Genomic DNA, 16,794 nt, shown 5'->3' on the forward strand with positions numbered 1-16,794 from the left:
TTTGTATTGCTAGAATACTGTCAGGTTTCTCAGGGATGGGTTCTACCACATCAGGATCCTTCCATGCCTGATGAGCCATCAAATCCATGAGTGGTACCACCCAGGATGAAAATGAGATAGAATTAAAGGCTTCCAGGAACACAAACTCATCCGGAGAAGGGTTATCAGTAGGCCATCCCTCTCTCTGCTTCATCATTTCTAGGATTTCACCAAAGGTGATGTCTTCAGAGGAGGATCTAGGAAGAAACCCTCAGCTTCTTCTAAGTTTGTGTCTTCCAAGACAGACTCTGGAGAAGAATCCAAGTGCTTCTGCTTGCAAGTCTGTTTCCTGTGAAATGGTCTGGGGGTGGGGCTCAGAATCAAGTGGGAGTTAATGTAGGTGGTAGCCTGAAGACTTGTGGAACAGAATATCTCTGACAGGAAGATGGGAAGAAGCAGTTAATATTAGCTGGGGTTCAGATGGAGTCAAACTGGATGGGTGTGCCTTTTCCCTCAGCATCTGAGTTCAGTCAGGCCTCTTGATGACCAAGTCGACAATGCCACCATAGATGTTCTCTAGTACCTTCTTTCTTAAAGGCTCAGGAAGTGTAAACTGGTAATCACTGGGTTCTGGGAGAATCTGGACTATGGAGGAGAGAGAAAGATCAAGGAACTGTTGGCACTGAACCTTTGGGCTGAACTGGACAAGAGTGCTGATCAGGGGAACAGAACTTCTCAGAGTCTGTTTTTTTTTTTTTTTTCCTTTGTTTTTTCCTTCTCTTAGCCCTTTTACTTATCCTTCTTGACTTCTTCTCCATGTCTGTCCTTGGACATCTTATATTTACTAGTGGGCAAGGAGGCAGAAGACGAAGTGGAAGGCATGGCAGACCCTGTCTGAGGGGGAAAGAGTACTTTCATGATTAATTTCTCCCTTCTAGCTTGCAGAGTCCAGGAGCTAAAAGACTAGCAAGCCTGATACTGTGTGCAAAGGTGGGCCGTGCCAAAACAATAAACACACAAAGAGTGTGGGTCCTGGGGTGTGAGCTAATGCCCACACTTCATACGTTTTTCACATCCCTGCCCATTAACTTTTACTAGTGCAGAAGATAACAAGCGCATAGGGCAAACAGTTTACAAGTAAAATTTTCCAATCCTTAGAACAATTCTAAATCACCCAATATAACTAACCAACTAATGGTATTATAAAAGTAACTAACTAACCAACTATCTAACTACAGCTATATAAATATCTAGCAACAAGCAAAAACTATTTACTAAAATAGAAACACAGCACATTCTATATATCTAATATACTTTAACCTGCCTAAATATAATAAAACTCTAACAATAACTATACCACTAACTGGCGATAACATTTTTATCTCGGTAAGAGGAGGAGGAATAGAAAAAGCAAAATCTGCCAGAGAAACACTAGAAAAGGATATTGCTGAACTTACAGCCCTTGATGATGCAACCAAATACTTCAGGCGGCAAACGAGATCTGTAGTGCTGAAGTGGAGTTCAGGGAATTGTGGGTAAGGGAGGAGTCATAGCCCTGAAACCAAAGAGCTTCAGAATCAGTGCCAAGGTTGGATCTGATCAAACCTAAAAACAAACAGTTCAATTGGACAAAAATAGACAACATTGGATTACAATGTATGAATCAACATTCTTCCAAGATAAAGGATGAATATAAAATTGCAAGGCTGATTACAAATTTAAAAAAGTAAAAAAACTCATAAAATGGGAAAACAAGAAAAAAGAATTTATTAAATATTATTTTTAAATGTTAGGTATATAATTTGGGGTAAATTATTGTGAAATCTGTAACTACAGAAACATTTAAAAAAACGAGTAAACTGTACACTTATGCATCAGATTTATGTTGTTCTTTTTGAAAAAGTATATTTTTATTAAGGAGGTGGGGCATATCTATTTCCAGAAGATGTACAGACAGAAATAATGTATTTTTCTAAGTGATACATGCAGCATGATTGAATTCTATAAAAACGACAAAAGCACTGAGAAGAAAATGCAGCAAAAATACATTTTCCCTGACTGGCTTTTTATTTTACATGATAATGAATAAAAATATGCACAGAATTGTCACTTGAGTGACAAAAGTATCAGGAATGATGGGAGAAATGGCAAGAAGAAAAGAGAGTAGCAGAAAGGTCATGCAGATGAAAGGATTTTACAGCTAAATATAGAAATGTGAGACTAAACAAATAAAACCAAAAGAAAGGTTTTGTACATGTATATTTTGTGGTGCTACTACTGAAAGCAAAGACAGAAATGTTAACCAAAGAAGGTAAAAACATGCACAATGAAGAGAAGGGGAAATGAAAGACACTAGTCAAACAGACTTTATATGGGGACTAGGCCTTAAAATACTGCCTATCAAGCAGCAAATGAAACATCAGAAAAGGGAAGAGAGTTAAGCTTAGTAACAGAGTATGAATGCATGAAAGAAATGTAACAGCACGCATTTCTTGGGAGAATGAGATCAAATATTACCATTTAACTTAGATTATGGAAAGGAATATTTTTTATGGTAAGGAAGCCAGAAATCAGCAAGTTGTAATGATACTGTGGAAAATTTATCTAAGGAGGTGTGAGGCAACCTTGCATAATAAAATATGGGAGAAAAATCTAATTTATGAAAATATATTCTTTGTAAACTGATTTACATTTGTTGAAGCACTGGGCAGTCTATTCTTTCTAAAAAAAATATAAAAAATCTTTTTTTCTAAGTGCCTTGATATCATTCACATTTACTAGTCGTCATCATTTCAGGCAGAAGGCAGATCAGTTTAGCTTGTGGTCCAAAGTCTAGCACCTCAGGAATTCAGTACCGAATAAACTGCACATCAGCCTCAGACATGAGGTTTACTCTGGCTTAACTCAGTATGGAATCAGTTGTGTTACTCTTTGTTTGAGCATATTATGTTGAGGTGTTCTCTGATCTTTCTATCATTGCTCTCAACTTACAGCAACATGTATTTAGGCTCAAAGTGATTTTTTTATTTATTTATTTTACATTTGTTGACCGGGAGTGTCCGGCTGAGCTATTGCTCTTTTTCAGCGGAGGCCCGGGGAGAAAAGCTCCAAAGATATACAATGCAATAAAAATAGCAATACAGATACATTTCAATGAAAACAGCAATAGAGAGTTTTGGTAGTTAAAATATGTAAGCTACATACATGTATATTGTTGACAGATAGAACAATACTATAAACAAAAGGAGAACGTTAAAAAAGTAGAATAAGTTGTATGTTTTGGTTTAAAAAGAGAGTTGAGAAAATATAAGGTTTTGTATGCAGAGTAGCAGAAACGTAAAAGGTTACATAAGAATTTCAGGGAGCAGAGTATAGAAGAAGCTTTGGAGGTTGCACATGAAGCACAGGATGAAGTAGTTAATGGTAAGTTGTAGTAAGTTAGTTTGACTGTACTATAAAGGTAGGTAATAATCAGGGAGGTTGAGTACAATGGCAAGACCCGTGTTTTTTAAAGTGGTCTTTGGTTGTTAGATTAAATTGTTTGGGGTGAGTCAGGGTCCTTATTTCTAGTGGGAGTTTGTTCCATGGAATAGAGGGATGGTAGCTATATAAATTGCACCCTGTGTTGGATTTGGGTTTATGGATTTTTAGTAGGTCTTGGGTTGAGCTTCGAAGAAGTCTGGCAGAGGAGTAGTGAGAGATGAGAGATTTTTGGGTTATTTGCATAAATATCCACTTCCCTGAATACACGTTTAGACCTCGTTTTGTACCCAAGGTAAAAGGCTTTAGGCTGAAATGTAAAACCATACATGTCTGCAGCTGGTGCACTTCGATTAGACATACTACTCCCAAAACATTAATAAAAACAGCTGGTGCAGGGACACAACCCACAGCATTATGATCTTCCCAACATTAGAGGTGACTGTGATACCCACTGAACCATTCCCACTGAGACATTTAAAAGATAATGTAAGAAACTCCTTTACAGCTTTACTAGCATTTTCTGGTTCAAGTATTTTTCAAGAATACAGCTTTATTAGCATTTTCTGATTAATGTGAAAAAAGTAAGTCAATGTCTATAGATTAAAAAAAAAAAAAAAAAAAACACAATGAAATATCACCTTCCTCCTCACCTGTCACTGAAAATATCATAACTGAAACATTTTCACACCAACAGCAGAACACAGTACTTTAATACTGCACAAACTAAAAAAAGAAAAGCAATATAAAAACACTACTTTTGCTGGTGGGCTGTATTTCCCTCCATTCCTTGATCTTTTTTATGTACACTACACATGGCTGCACAAAAGAAAAGTTAAAAAAGTAGACTTTATCAGATTTTTTTTAAGTTTTTGTAATTTATCATCTATTTACAAACTTAAAATGCAGTGTAACAAAAAGATAATTATCATTGATTTAATACACAATTGTGGGCATATTTTCAAAACTGCTGCCCCAATCAGAATAAAAAAATCTACAGCATACATTAATCGATAAAGATGGAAGGGTAGCCACTGAGAAAAATACCATTTATGCTAGTACATGACAGTGAACAAAAACAAAAACAGTAAATGACTCCTACGCAGTAAAAGGTACAGCATTCTGCCTTTGAGGCCAGCATCAGTGAGTCTAGGAGTAGAGGCTCGAGATTAGTAAAACGAAAAATAATGGTGCCAAAAGGTCCTTTCATCTGGTAAGGAATTCTCATAAACAGAGGTTAAAAGGGAGATGTCAGGAAGCAGATGAAAGAGAAGCATTTCACTTTAAACATCTAATGCCTCATAGTCAAGGATGCAAAAGGATACAATGGAATGGCAGACAAGAAAAATATCCATAAGAAGTAAACAAAAAAAGCATCAAAGGAAACCCTTGGGAAAAGAAAATGAAAAAAAAATAGGGGAAAAAAACTGCTCAGTGAAAGAATGGTTTTGGAAACTACATGGAAAGACTGCCAAATAAACAAAAAGGCCTGATCAAAATAGTGTAAATTAAATAAGCTTAAAATAAAAGTTTTTACTGCTGAAATATACAGCACATCAAGGTTTCAAAGGCTATTAAATGGGGCTAAGTGAAAATAAAGTGGAGTTTTACTAAAGTACAGTAAACGCTGGTCTAAATAAGGGAAATATATATGCAGAATCATGTGGTATTGTTAGAACAGAATAATTGGATACAAAAGAAAAATGGAAAAGAAAAAATATATGATGCTGTATGAATTGAAATGCATACTTCTATGAAGATATCTGCTTAGCTAGACTATGCAAACAAAATGCCAATCATGTCTATAATAAGTGAAAAGTTATCAATGGGGAGCTTGTGTTGAAATTTAAAGAAACCGTGTAAGGTTAAACCTTAATCGGCTAATTTGTTAACCAAAACATTATTAGAAAGTGAAAAAGAAAAGAAAGAAATCTTGTGGAAGCATGGTTATGGGAAACTGCAAGGACAGTAAAGCAAAATGTAGGTGTTCATAAGCACCGGGGATGCAGTACCACTTAAATCAGACAGAATCACTGGTGAGCTAAAAAAACTAAGTGTATCCAACTTTCAAAGTGAAATGAAATCTTCAAAGGTTATCTTCTAGGAAAGTCATAAATCGTGCAAGTAAAAGGTGACATACAGTAGATGAGATTTATGAAAATGTCTGGAAAAGTCACAAGTGCAACACGAGCTTGGAAAAATATGAATGTTATGCAGGAGACAGTTTGGCAAAGTAAACTGTAAAAAGTGCCTCAATCAGGCCTTGGAAGACTGCAACTGGCCAATGAGAGGCCCAGGAAACAATCTTTACTGATTGTGAAAGGTTAAAGAATAGCATCTCCTGGGCACAGGAAGTCGAGAACAGAATCTTTAAAGATAAAGGAGAAATGAAAGGAATTGTTCTGTACTCTGGAATAAAACGAGGGAGCAATGCTGGGCAGAAATGTTCAACAATGGAAATAATGCAAAAAATAAACATTCTTCAGTATCTGTAGGACTTGTCAAGCAGGCAGTCAGGTACAGTAGATAAAACTGAGTCATATTACACACAGACATCACCACATGCTTAGCAACTTCTAAGGTTAATCATAAGACCAGATACTGAAAAATGCTTTAAAATGGAAGACACTACATTTCCTAATAATGACATATAAATAGTTGAAGATTCCTTATTTGAGACTTACAGAAAGCCAGATGGCTCTCTTGGCAGTTTGACTAAGTAAACGATAACTGGTGCAGGAAAGTCTTGGTCATGGAGGTAAGAAAGTAAAATGGAAGGCCAGGCAGGGCACCACTGCTGAGGAATATGCAAACCCATACAGAAAGTTAAGAGTGCAGAGCCACTGGTCTGGGGCATTAAAAAGGAAGACAGGCAAGGACATATTGTCTCTAAACAAAATTACTTCACAGGAAAAGGGCACAGGTCACAGGATAGTGATGCAGGCAGTCAGCCACAGAAAGAAAAATGCTAAGGGAAGTTACCAGAAAGAAAAATAATGGAAGAAGAAGAAACTAGTGTAAAGATGGAGCAATTCCTCACAGTGAGATGTCAGACAGATGTCTAAGGAGGAGGAAAGTAAAAGTCAAGAGCATAAAAATGTAAATGAGATAAAGACAAGGAGTGAAAAGTTTATTGAGATAATCGAAGGGATAAAGTACTCTGGAAAATCTGAAACTCCAGGAAAAGGCACAGACAAGATGAGTACAAAAGCAGGCCTGACACGGATAGTGTACCTAATGACTGAACCCAACAGAAGTGGCTACAAACACAGCACAAATGTACCAATTTGTTTATTTCATTTGGTGTAAATGTCAGAGACTTGAAAGATCAGGGGTAAGATGAAGGGCATGAAGAGGCAGCAGAATAGGACAAGGGTCAAGACAGAGGTTTAATTTTGATGACAGTATAAGAGTGTGTGAGGTGCATACCATAATAATATACTTTGAGGTTAGGTTAGTTTAACAGTAAATCATTACATTTGGGCTTGCTTACCTTGTGTGCACTTGGTTCTATACCGGTCAATATTTTCATCAGCTATACTCATATCCATTATGGAAAGCCTGTGTGGGCTTTCTGTTAGCACTTCATGGAAGTTTGGTTGGCATGTGAAGCGATCAAACATACCAGCAATATTAGCTTTTTATGTCCTTTCAGCCCCTTCTGGCTCTCAAAAGGAACTGTGACTGCTGTACATTGCTATCCTTAGTACAAAACAATATTATGATAATAAAGCAATGCAACACTGTAGTAAAGTAAGAGAGTTACAATGAAACTGTATACGCTTCTAAGTCGGACAAATGGAAGGTAGCTTTAGTGTTGTAATACTCATTTACGGATTATCTACTGCCATAAGAAGTATCTTACACAAATCTGCATTAGATTCATTGGAACTGGCCACTGTAAAGTACAGTTTTGTACCTACCATAAATGTAGATGTTCGAAGATCCACATTGCTGCAGTCCTTACACTTGGGTAGTCCGCTGTCCTCGGTCGGCCCGAATACCAAAGTATAAGGCTGACGTCGGTCAAGGCGCTTAAGACTGACATCAGTACGTCAGGGTACAAATGCGCATGACCGACGTCATATCCTCAGTCTTTTCTTGCCCCAGATGTCAGAAGGCCCTAAAAAGAAAGGCTAGAACCAAAAGACAGCAAAAAACCAACTAACCACCCCTGCACCAAACATATTTACAATATTCACAATATATACACAACCCAAACCACACAATCACCTCTAACTACAGAGGGGAAGGAGGGAGGGTAAATTGGACTGCAGCAATGTGGATCTTCGAACATCTACATTTATGGTAGGTACAAAACTGTACTATGTTCTTCATCTCACATTGCTGCAGTCCTTACACTTGGGTAGAATCCCAAAGCAGAGGTAAGGGAGGATGGCAAAACTAGAAAGCATTAGGAGCTGCCAAAATGCCCTATAAAATTGCAGTGGCAAAACCAGCCCTAGATTTAGAGTAAAGTGGAAGGTGGTAATGCTTAGAGAAAGTATGCACTGAACTCCAAGTAGCTGCTTCCAAAATATCCTTAGTAGCCACCCCCCTTAAAAAAGCTGTAGAGGTGGCAGTAGCCCTAGTGGAATGAGGCCTAATCCCTGCTGGAATCTCCTTACCATGATGGGAATAACAGAAAGCAATACAAAAACCAATCCACTTAGAAATAGTTTGTTTTGAAACAGGTTTGCCCTGAGAACTCAAAGCAAATGAAACAAATAACTGCTGAGACTGCCTGAATCCTTTAGTTCTACTCAAATAATATCGCAACTGCCTGTGTATATCCAAAGTGTGCAAAATCTTTTCCCCTTTATTTTGGGGATATGCATAAAACGTAGGCAAATGAATAGTTTGGTTTAAAGCCACACTAGAAACCACTTTAGGCATAAATGAAGGATTAGTACGCAAAGATACCCTATCCTTATGGAAAATTAAGAAAGGCTCAATCGCCATAAGGGCCTGTAATTCAGAAACCCTTCTCGCAGAAGTAATGGCCAACAGAAAAGCAGTCTTCCATGATAAATATTTCAACTCAGCAGTAGCTGCAGGCTCAAAAGGTTGTAGAGTGAGTTTCTCCAACACAAAGTTGAGATCCCAAGCAGGAGTAGGAGCTCTACGTGGGGGTCTTATATTCTTTGCCCCTCTAAGGAATTGCTTAAACAAAGGATGAGAAAACAAAGGTGGGTCACAGTCATAGTGAGCAGAAATTGCTGCAGCATGAACCTTAATAGAGGAGAAGGACAACCCTTTGTCCAGTAACTCAGTAAGGTATTGAAGAGCCACACTTAAATTAGGCTTAGAAACATCAAAGTCCTTTGCTGTACTCCAAAATAAAAATCTCCTCCATTTATCCGCGTACACTTTTCTTGTACTAGGCCTTCTGGCCTCCAAAATAACATTCAAGACTTGTTGTGGAAGCTGAGACCCTCCAGGGTTTAAAACAGAATATGCCAGGCTGTCAGATGAAGAGAGTGAAGTTTGACATTGAGTAAATGACTGTTCTCCTGAGACAGCAGGTGAGGAATTGAAGGCAAAGGCCATGGAGGCTCCTGTACCAGACTTCTCAGTAAAGGGTACCAGTGCTGTCGAGGCCAATCTGGAGCTATTAAAATCATGTTTGGCTTGTCCTGTCTGGCCTTCATGAGTACCTTTGGGAGGAGAGGCAGAGGTGGAAAGGCATACACGTGAAGATTGCTCCAATTGAATGAGAGAGCATCCACTTTCCAGGCTGTGGGATGAAACCTTTTTGTGCAAAACTTTGGCAGCTGGTAGTTTAGTGGAGAAGCGAACAGATCTATGTCTGGAGTTCCCCATAACACTGTCAATTTCTGAAATACATGAGGATCCAATTTCCACTCGTGGGGATCCATAATTTGTCTGCTCAACACATCTGCTAAGGAGTTCTGTGCTCCTGGCAGAAACCTTGCCTGAAGATTTAGCTGTAAACTGAGAGCAGTCTCCCACAAAATCATTGCTTGTCTGCATAGAGGATAAGAATGCATTCCCCTTGCTTGTTGATGTACCACATGACAGTTGTGTTGTCTGTTAGAACCAACACCTGTCCTGGGAGAAGTAAATCCTTGAAAGCTATTAATGCAAATTGGACTGCTAACATCTCCTTCAAGTTGATATGTAGATGTTGAAGTCTGGCAGGCCACGTGTCTTGTACCCATTTTCCATTTAGATGAGCTCCCCAAGCTTTGTCCGAGGCATCTGTCGTTAGAATCTGACTCGCCTCTGGCCGGGTCACAGAGAGTCCCTTGTTTAGGTGACATTCCTGAGCCCACCACAAAAATTCCTTTTGAATGCAAGGTATTATCTGAATGACAGTGTCCATATCTTGGCAGTGCTGTGTCCATACATTTTTGAGATACCATTGTAGCTTCCTCATATGCAGTTTGGCATTGGGAAGTACCAGAATACAAGATGCCATGAACCCCAAGGCTTGAAGGACTGTCCTTGCAGTCAGCCTGGACTGACGAGACAATTGATGGAAGTAAAGAGAAAGATTCTTTTGTTTGTCCGGGGTCAAAAAGGCCATCTGGGATGCTGTATTCAGTCTCACACCCAGAAAGCACATGTCCTGAGAGGGTACTAGACTGGACTTTATTTCGTTCACAGAATACCCCAGGCATCTTAACACTGCTATCACATACTGTAAATGCTGAAGAAGTTCGTCCTTTCCTTGGGCCAGAATCAGGCAATCGTCCAAATAAGGATAAATTTGTATTCCCCTTACCTGAAGAAAGCTATCACTGGAGCCAGAACCTTCGTGAACACTCTGGGCGCAGTAGATAAGCCAAAGGGCAATGCAGAGAACTGATAATGAGAAGTCCCAGCCCGAAAACGCAGGTACTTCCTGCAACTGAGCCTGATAGGAACATGAAGGTAAGCCTCCTTGAGATCCAGAGTCACCATTCAATGATCTTTGCCCAGCAGAGGTAAAAGCTGTTGCAACGTCAGCATTTTGAACTTGGGAATGTCCAGATATGTGTTGAGGATAGATAAATCCAAAATTGGTCTCCACGTGTCCCCTTTCTTTGGTACTAGGAACAGGCGAGAATAAAATCCTAGGCCCACTTCTGGCAGAGGTACCGGTTGTATGGCCCTTATTTGAAGTAGCAGAGAAATTTGTTTGTGAGCCTCTAGTCTTTGCTGAGGAGGAACGTCCGGCATGCCTTTGAAAGGAGGTAAGGTATGGAAATAAAACCTGTAACCTTGGTGAATGATATCCAGTACCCATTTGTCCTGGGTAATCAAATTCCAATTTTCCTTGAAGAGTGCCAACCTTCCTCCCAAAGGTGCTGCCAGGCAAGAAGGATCTGGCAGCTGAAAAGGTAGGTCATTGGGCCTGTTTACGAAAGGACTGGCCCCTGCCCTCTACCGAAGATTGTGCAGGTGAACTCCCTGTTCTAGGTCTGAAAGAACTCTGAGCTCTGCCCCTACCACGTCTAGATCTACCCCTAGACTGGGAATCATAAGAGGATACGTCCACCCCTTAGCAGGCCAATTCCTACTAAACTTTGGAGGCTGAACTTGCAAAAAATCCTTAACAGCCTGCATAGACTTAGCCTTGTCTTCCATTTTCTTCAAGACTGACTCCACAGGTGAACCAAACAACACATCAGACTGTAAAGGAGCATCCAAAATCCGTGTCTTAACATGGTCAGATAAATTCTGATCCCTAAGCCAGGCGTGCCTGCGAAGAACTGAACCAGTGGCAGCCACCCTAGACGAGGCCTGTACAGCATCAAAACCACATTGTAAAGAATGCTTACCCACCTGTTCAGAGACATGCACCAAATCTTGTAATTCTTTACATTCAATGCCTTCTGCCAGAGCATCCACCTTAGACTTCAATTGAGAAAGTAGATAGTTTTGATATTTCAACATATGAAACTGGCAATTCAAAGCCCTCATAGCTAAGGTAGAAGAAGTATAGACTTTCTTACCCCACCTATCCAAAGCTCTGGCCTCTTTATCTGGAGGAACCGGATTTTTCACAACAGAGGCCTTGACACCCTTAGGTCCCTGACTAACAGTTTCTGGGTCCGCCCTAGGACTCTTATAAAGATATTTATGAGCCTCAGGCACCCTGTAATACCTATCCGGTTTAACAGGAGCAGGAGGCAGAGAATCAGGATTAAGTGAAGCCTCTGCAAACACATCTTCCACAACATCCAGAACAGGGGTATAGCCAAGGGCCTATGCTGGGGTAAAAGCAAAAATTCCCTAAGCCTTTTCCTGGAATCAGAGAAGTCCTGACCTTCCCACTTAAAATGTTCCCTCATGGAATGAAGAGTCTCTGAAAAAGAAAAATCCTCTGGAGGAGAAGCAGAAGGAGTCGAATCATCTGCATCAGAATCAGAATAAGGAGAGTACTCCTGCAAGTCTTCAGCCGAAGACTCAGAAACATCTGAAGCCTGCTCAAAACTCCCCAACTCTGGCTCCACCCTAGGCCTCTTATCAGGAGGGGGCAAAGAACCTCTAATCAGAGTAATCAAATCTTCTGCCATTTTAAGCATGTGCTTCTTGGGTACAGACCCTGCTAAACTAGGAGTGACACCAACAGAAGCTAAACCTGGCCTGCCTCTGGAAGAAGGCTTGGAAACAGAAGGAGAGGGCCTAACCACCCTAGGAAGGGAGGGGAGAACAGTAACCTGAGAAGCCCCTTCAGCCTGACCTGCCTCCTGAGAGGCCACATCCTGCAAAATCAGAGTCTCCCCCTGGGACTCCAAAGAAGCCTCCGTCGGAACCACCGGTTCCACTGACGCCTCTAAAGAACCGGCGTCCGGAACGGACGACTCATCTTGCCTGGGTTTAACTGCTTTATCTTTGCGCTTCTTCGAACAAGCGGGCGCCGGAGTATCCGACGGCATATTATAATTGCACCGCTTCCCAAAGACCAGCCTAGCATTATTAAGCTCTAACCTTCGCTTAATAGTGCGCTTATTGAACCTAGCACAAAAGCGACACCCAACAACGTCGTGCTCAGGCCCCAAACAAGGAATACACAAAGAATGATAGTCCCTATGCGGTATCTGTTTCCCACAAGAAATACAGTTATTCACTTTTTCTGACATCCGGTAAAACACTGAGGCAAGAAAAAACCAAAATATTCTAACGGGTACTTAGCCAACTTTGATTCGGTCTGAAACTCCGAACTCGAAAAATTTCAGAACGCCGAACGGCACTTGCAACGCTGCTTCTGCATCGGACCATGCGGCAAAAAAGACTGAGGATATGACGTCGGTCATGCGCATTTGTACCCTGACGTACTGATGTCAGTCTTAAGCGCCTTGACCGACGTCAGCCTTATACTTTGGTATTCGGGCCGACCGAGGACAGCGGACTACCCAAGTGTAAGGACTGCAGCAATGTGAGATGAAGAACATCAGGCAAATCTTAACAATCAAGGCCATGTTATCGGACCCTAAGAAAGGGGAACAGTTACAGGATCTCTTGTAGCTGAGCCGTGCCAAAATATGCCCAATCTCTGGATTTCACATCTAACTTACACTGTTTTTAAAGGTGGTAAAGGTGTGCACAGCAGTCCACATCCTTATTTTACTTCAGCTTTTGACTCATTTAGCAGTAACTGACTACATTCACTGTACAGGCTGAATGTCTTGCAGTAAAATTCTTGAATCTTTTAGTCTTGTAATCAAATGATGTAACTTATTACTTGTTTCTATATCATGTTCACATTATCATCAATCATTGTATTAGTTATGTAGCATAGAGTTTCTCTTAAATACTGCACTGAAAATATAATTTTAACTGGACATTGCCAGTTACTACATGAAGTAAGTAAATGTATACATACCTGTCCTGTGGTTATATAGCCTGTTTGGCCTTGTAAGGGATCATTACTCAGTAAACATTTCTCTAACAAAAATGTAAACCTGTGATTACTCATTCTTTACATTCTTCTTTATTCTTTTTTCCTTCATCCTTAACTCTCTATTATCAACGATATGCAGCAATTCCAACAGATCACTCACATTATCTTAGTGTAGTAAATGTCTATAAAACAAATTTGCAATTTCATTCACATCCCCACCTTGTGACATCCATATCAATCCAAAAAGCATCTCCAAGGTGTTCATGTATGACTGTAACTTACCTATAAGGAGTATAAGAAAGCACAGTTGTTTAAAATCTTACCATAACAGAAAATGTCCTTCTCTTCACTGCTGCAGTATTCTTTACATAAGAGTTCCCTGTTAAGGGCAGCCCAACATCCGACCAGTATACCAAAGCCTTGAGAATATATAGACATTGTACATCACACGTATGCTCCCCGCTCAAGGAGTAGGACATAAAGGTGACATATGGATCTACGTACCTCAGAACTGAAAGGCCACAGTTGGAACAGATATTCCTAGGAATTAGGAGAAACATGTGCAACCAGAATGAGAAAGAGGAAAAGACAGAAGGAATAGGACAGAGCAGAAGGGGGAAGAAGGAGGGAGCAAATACTGCAACAGTGAAAAGAACATCTACTGATATACGATTTTACACAAATGTACTATGTCCCTCCATATCACTGTTTCAGTATTCTCTACATGAGGGAGAGTACAAAAGCTCAAGATGAAACTTGGGAGGAACAGGAACCCTCTAGAAACCCATGGCAAAGACAGCTCTTGCTCTGAAAACATCTGACTTGTAATGCTTAGTGAACGTACTGACAGAAGTCCAAATTGCAGCCTCAAGGATAGAACTGGTATCCAATCCTTTGACTAAAGCACCAGCAGAAGAAACAGCTCTAGTAGAGTAAGCCTTAACAGAGGTAAAAAGACATTTACTATGAAATGAATAACAAGGGTAAATGGCCTTAGAGATCCAGGAGAATATGGTTTGCTTAAAAACAGCCAAACCTACAGACCTGGGATGAAAGGAAAGAAAAAGTTGCTCAGATTTGGGAATAGCCTTAGTCTTACCCGAATAATATCTGAGCTGCCTATGCAAATCAAAAATGTGATGAGCCTTCTCACTAGTAGACTGTGGAGAAGGAAAAAAGGAGGGCAAATTAATAGACAAAGAGACAATCCATTTAATATCGTGGGCATAAAAGAAGGATTAGTACAGAGACCCTATCCCTATGATAAAAACAAAAAAGGAAGAACACCCATAAGAGCCTGGAGTTCAGAGACTCTTGTAACTGAAGTAAGGCCCAAAAGAAGAACAGTGAGTACAAAGCTGCAAGGAAGCTGAAGCTGCGGGCTCAAAAGGAGCCCAAATCAATTTCTCATGAACAAAACTGAGGTCCCAGGAAGGTGGAATAGGCTTCCTGGGAGGCCTGATAAGAAGGAAGCCTTCAATAAATTGTTTGACCTCAAATCTACAGGCAAGATGAGGAGTCAATCGTAGACAAACAGAAATAGCTCAAAGGTGAGTTTTAACCGAAGAACTTGCTAACCCAGTATGCAGTTGTTGTTGTGTCTTTCAGCTTATCCCGGTTAGGGGTCGCCACAGCGGAACTCCGGTCCACTAATGTTTGGTAGTGAATTTTTACGTGCCGAGTTACCAGCCCTGATGCACAACCTTCAACAAAGGCACGCTCATTCACGCATGTCTCCACACAGAAGACGCTCTAGCTGAGAATCGAACGGGACAACGTCTTGTTGTGAGGTGACAACGCTACCGCAGCACCACTAACCCAGTATGCAGTAATTCACACAAATAAGAGAGAACCAAAGGATCCTCACAGAAAGTGGATCCTGGTTACGAGAAAGGCATCAGATTGAAAATCTCTTCCATCTGGACAAATATGATTTCTTGGTAGTGGGATTCCTGGCCACATGCAGAAACCAAATCATGTCCTCAAAAAAAAAAAAAAAAAAATGTCTAAAAGGGATCAAACACCATCACCCACAGCATCATTTGAAGAGTGGGCAAGTGAGGATGGATCAGAGACCCCTTGTCTTGAGCAGGACTCTCAAAAGAGGAAGGGGAGTGAAGGCAGAGAAACATCCTCTTCCAAGGAAAAGATAGGGCATCCACTTTCCAGGCCAGAGGACTTGGGACTCTGGCACAAAAAAGAGGAAGCTGTCTGTTCAAAGGGGAGGCAAAAAGATCTACCTGTGGAGTACCCCACTGATGGGCAATGTCCAAAAACACATCTCTGTGTTTGATCATGAGAAGCACACAGACAGAAGAGACAGTGTTCGGGACAAACTTTCTGGCTCCCGCACTGACATTTTCCCTTTCTGGATGGCAAGTAAACTCACAAAAATAAAAGTGAAAATAGACAGGAAGGAACCCCAATGGGGCACTTATCTGAAACACAGCTTTGGTAACCAGCACAGAAGAAGGAGCTCAAACCGACAGTCACTGATGGAGTTCAGACTGGCAGCACAGAAATTCTGAGGTATGTGCATCTGTACGTCACTTTTATGCCCTATGCCTTGAGCGGGGAGCATATGTGTACTGTACGATGTTTATATATTCCTAACGCTTTAGTATACTGGCAGAACATTGGGCTACCCCTGGCAGGAAATCCCTTATGTAAAGAATGGATGGATATCACATGGCTACTACTATGATTTACAATACACACTGTACTGCAGGTTATAACTTAAACATATAGACAGATCTCATATCTCACCATATTTTTAAGGAATGGGGTTCTGATAGCAAACATGACTGAGAGCAAATGTGTCTGAAAACGTAGCTATCTTCAGCTACTCTGGTGAACCTCTTTATCATTACATGTTACTTTTAACACTTTTCATCTTCTCATTCTTTCATTCCTTGTACTGCTTTCTGCAGTGTTTAGAGTATGTACTACAGTAACTTAACATCATATGCCCGTCATCCACTTTGCGCAACAAAATTTGCAGGTCACTAACTATATGAGTAATTTATTTCATTATTTCCTTCACTACATCAATCAGTGGTGCAGTGCTATTACTAATGAAGCAAGTAAAAAAAAAAACTTGGTTATTATCTGTTTAAAAAAAATCTGCCAAAAATAACATGTTATTTTCATTAGGATAACATATAGTTAAAGACCGACTCAAGTCTTTCATCTGTAAACAAAATCTATACTGTGAAGGCAACTGTACTATAATAACAGAAAAATGAAATGCCTACCTGAAGAATTATAGTACATCCTTTCTGCATATCGACCATCAGAGGGGAAAAATCCTACAAATAACATAGTGCTGTACTGTCAATATTACATTTCATCACTTAGAAAACAGATGATTACAGAAAACAGAGGCACAAAATTAAAGTCTCAGCCATTTGTTTATGTAAAATATTTGCATGTATAAAGAATAACGCAACTTATCTGATACAAAGTAATGTTCAGTAAAGTCT

General features: G+C 40.2%; 1 protein-coding gene across 3 annotated transcripts in view; it reads right to left on the reverse strand.

Moving 5' to 3' along the window:
• The window catches only part of RHBDD1 (rhomboid domain containing 1), a 1,445,444-nt gene that overhangs the window by 548,525 nt on the left and 880,125 nt on the right, over positions 1-16,794 (reverse strand). For all 3 annotated transcript variants that reach the window (XM_044070240.1, XM_044070239.1, XM_044070237.1), the window contains one exon: positions 16,567-16,620. In XM_044070240.1, coding sequence (XP_043926175.1) covers positions 16,567-16,620 — 54 coding nt within the window. The remainder of the gene's footprint in view (positions 1-16,566; positions 16,621-16,794) is intronic.

Source organism: Protopterus annectens, chromosome 4.part1 (assembly GCF_019279795.1).
Source record: "Protopterus annectens isolate FY-2018-M chromosome 4.part1, PAN1.0, whole genome shotgun sequence".
Lineage (NCBI taxonomy): Eukaryota > Metazoa > Chordata > Ceratodontiformes > Protopteridae > Protopterus > Protopterus annectens.